Source organism: Hydra viridissima, unplaced genomic scaffold, assembly GCF_058129835.1.
Source record: "Hydra viridissima isolate aposymbiotic clone 2 unplaced genomic scaffold, HvirCarnegie_v1 scaffold_14, whole genome shotgun sequence".
NCBI lineage: Eukaryota > Metazoa > Cnidaria > Hydrozoa > Anthoathecata > Hydridae > Hydra > Hydra viridissima.
This window is the reverse complement of record NW_028324313.1, coordinates 5,413,411-5,415,852: the sequence shown is the minus strand read 5'-3', so window position 1 is coordinate 5,415,852 and position 2,442 is coordinate 5,413,411. Positions and strand designations below refer to the sequence as shown.

The window sequence follows — 2,442 nt, the reverse complement described above, 5'->3', positions numbered from 1 at the left end:
TTAAATCACTCTCCATATCAATATTTATTTTTTATTTTTTATGTGCTTTCTTGTGCCGTTTCATTGCTGCCTCGCTCGGCCAGTATTTATTGCATTTGTCGCAAATTCCGTTTAAAAGCTTTTTTTCCAATGAAGGACAATACAGATCAAATGGTATAATTTTGTACTTTAAGCCTTCTGTAGCACCTTATAGTTAGGGAATGCTTTTTTTTATTTTTGTTTCAACTTGTTACTTATAAATTGGTCTTATTTATTTACTAAGATAAAAAAAATTATCTATAGTTGCATACTAAATGTAGTAAATTATCTATAGTTGTAGTAAATTATCTATAGTTGCATACTAAATCTTATAGCAAAAGCCTATGCGTCAGAGGTGAAAAGTTTGAATGGTTTGATATGTTTTTAAAATATCGAGACGGTTCCATCGCTTTGTAACCATTCTCGCAGTCCTCGTAGATGGCCGGAAATGGAATGAAACGTTGGGGGATGGTATTCAGCCAATTTGTTTCAAACAATGAACAACATAACTTGTCCTGGCATTTCACAATTTGTAGACAGTATCGCGATTGCTGGCAATGTTTCTCTACCCAAACAGGATCAGGATTCGGCGGTTTATATGCTTTTCCAACTGGTACTGCCCGGCAATTAACAAGGTAACCGTCGATGACGGTTTTCTCCCAAACTTGGGATAAAACGTCAGCCGCTTTTTGGAAATTTTCTACCTCCAGTTCTTGGTTGATTGTCTTCCCAGAATAATTAAGGTGATCGCCAAAATAATCATGGGGAAGAACTATTCCAGCCAAATCACGAGAAAGAGGTGCCATTCTTCTTTCAATGGGGTTGAAGGCTGAAAGCCCAGCTGCATTCACACCGTGAAGCAAGACATCTAAATCCAGCAAGCAGAAAAGATCAACAGCAGTTGCTAACGTTTTAGGGAAGCGTGGTGCCTCATCTTGAGCTCCATCAGTCTCCATTAACATAATTGGTTTACGTCTAACCATCTTGGTTTCAAAAAGCTCCCTAACATCAAAAGCATGTGTAAAAGCATTCGATGTATCGTGTTTCCCACTTCTTATGCGTATGAAAGTGTCTCCACTGTAGGATACATTTCCATTATTGTTAACTTCGCATACGCCATACACCGATGGGATTAACTTGTGCTATGGGCCAACGACAAAGTCATGATCCATAAGTTTGACCTTGTATTCCATATGTATCAGCAACGGCGCTTGAAGCCTTGCAGCAGTAAGACCCAGCGGTACCCTGGCTTTATCATCATTGGACATGAAAAGCACAGCTTTTGGTCCAAACAATTTGCAAACTTCAAACATGTCATCAACAAAAGATTTGGCAAACATTCTATCATCATTTCTTTTTCGCAGTGAATTTTCTGGACGTACTAGCTTCACAGGAACTGTTTTTGCATGCTTTTTTCCTTCATCAGTGTTTTCACGTCATGGTAAAAGACGAAGGTACAAACCACTTCTACTCAAGTTGAAGCCTATTTTCGTCAGCTCTTTCTGAAGATCATCCAAAGTGGAGACACTGCGAAGACATTCTGTTCTTCGACGCTCATCTGCTGCTGATGAATTTTAAAAAATTTTTATGATTGTTGATAAAAGTTCTGGTTGATCAATTTCGAGCCGTGGTCGTCCAGCATGGTTTCGCATAAACTGTTTCAAAGCACTTGATACTTCAGGGTTGTTTTGACAAACTGTTTCGATGCCCTCTTTAAGTTTTTGTCTCCGTTTTCTTTGTCGTGCCGATTCACGAATCAATCTGAAAACAAAATATTACACAAATCTTTGATTCCGTTATAAAACCTTCTATACTTAAGGTTTCCTGGATTCTGCGAACTTTGTAAATCCTCAATTAGAAGTTCTTATTGACAATTTGAAAAACAAATGTAGAGAAAATGGTCAAGTTGTCCAATTAAGATGAATAAAACTATGCAATTGCAATATAGTTGTACAATGAGTTTAATTACCAATTCGGTTGAATTCAATACATAGAAAATCACGAGAGAAAAAGTTTGTAAATTATTACAAAAAATGGCTTACTAAGTTCAATCCTTTCAGGTTCTGTCGTAGTTGCGTTCGGAAAACTTTGTATTTTATTTGACGAAGACGGCACTGGATGGATATCTTTTTTCTTTTTGCTAGGCGGTGATAAAGCATTTCCCCAGAATGACATGATTGATCCTTTTGACTTTTTTGCTTTCACTTTTAATTCGTTTACTTTTTTTTCATACAAGACTGATCATATTTTACTATTTTCCACAACTCCTGTGCGTGCTGATACTGCTTTTGTTTTTCAAGTGTTGAATATGCTTTCTTATACAACTCAAGGAGTTGAAGATACTTTTTCTCATTCCCAACAAATTCGTTCGACATCTTGGGAGTAGTGATCGACCGGAATTCGGTTCGGATCCGGTTTCCGGCC

At 37.3% G+C, this 2,442-nt stretch overlaps 1 protein-coding gene across 1 annotated transcript; it reads right to left on the bottom strand.

Moving 5' to 3' along the window:
• Window positions 1–347: 347 nt before the first annotated feature.
• LOC149879017 (uncharacterized) lies at window positions 348–1,423 on the bottom strand. Its single transcript, XM_090071259.1, has one exon. The coding sequence runs from the start codon at window positions 999–1,001 to the stop codon at window positions 348–350; it is 654 nt and encodes a 217-aa protein (XP_089927385.1). The 5' UTR covers window positions 1,002–1,423.
• Window positions 1,424–2,442: the final 1,019 nt, after the last annotated feature.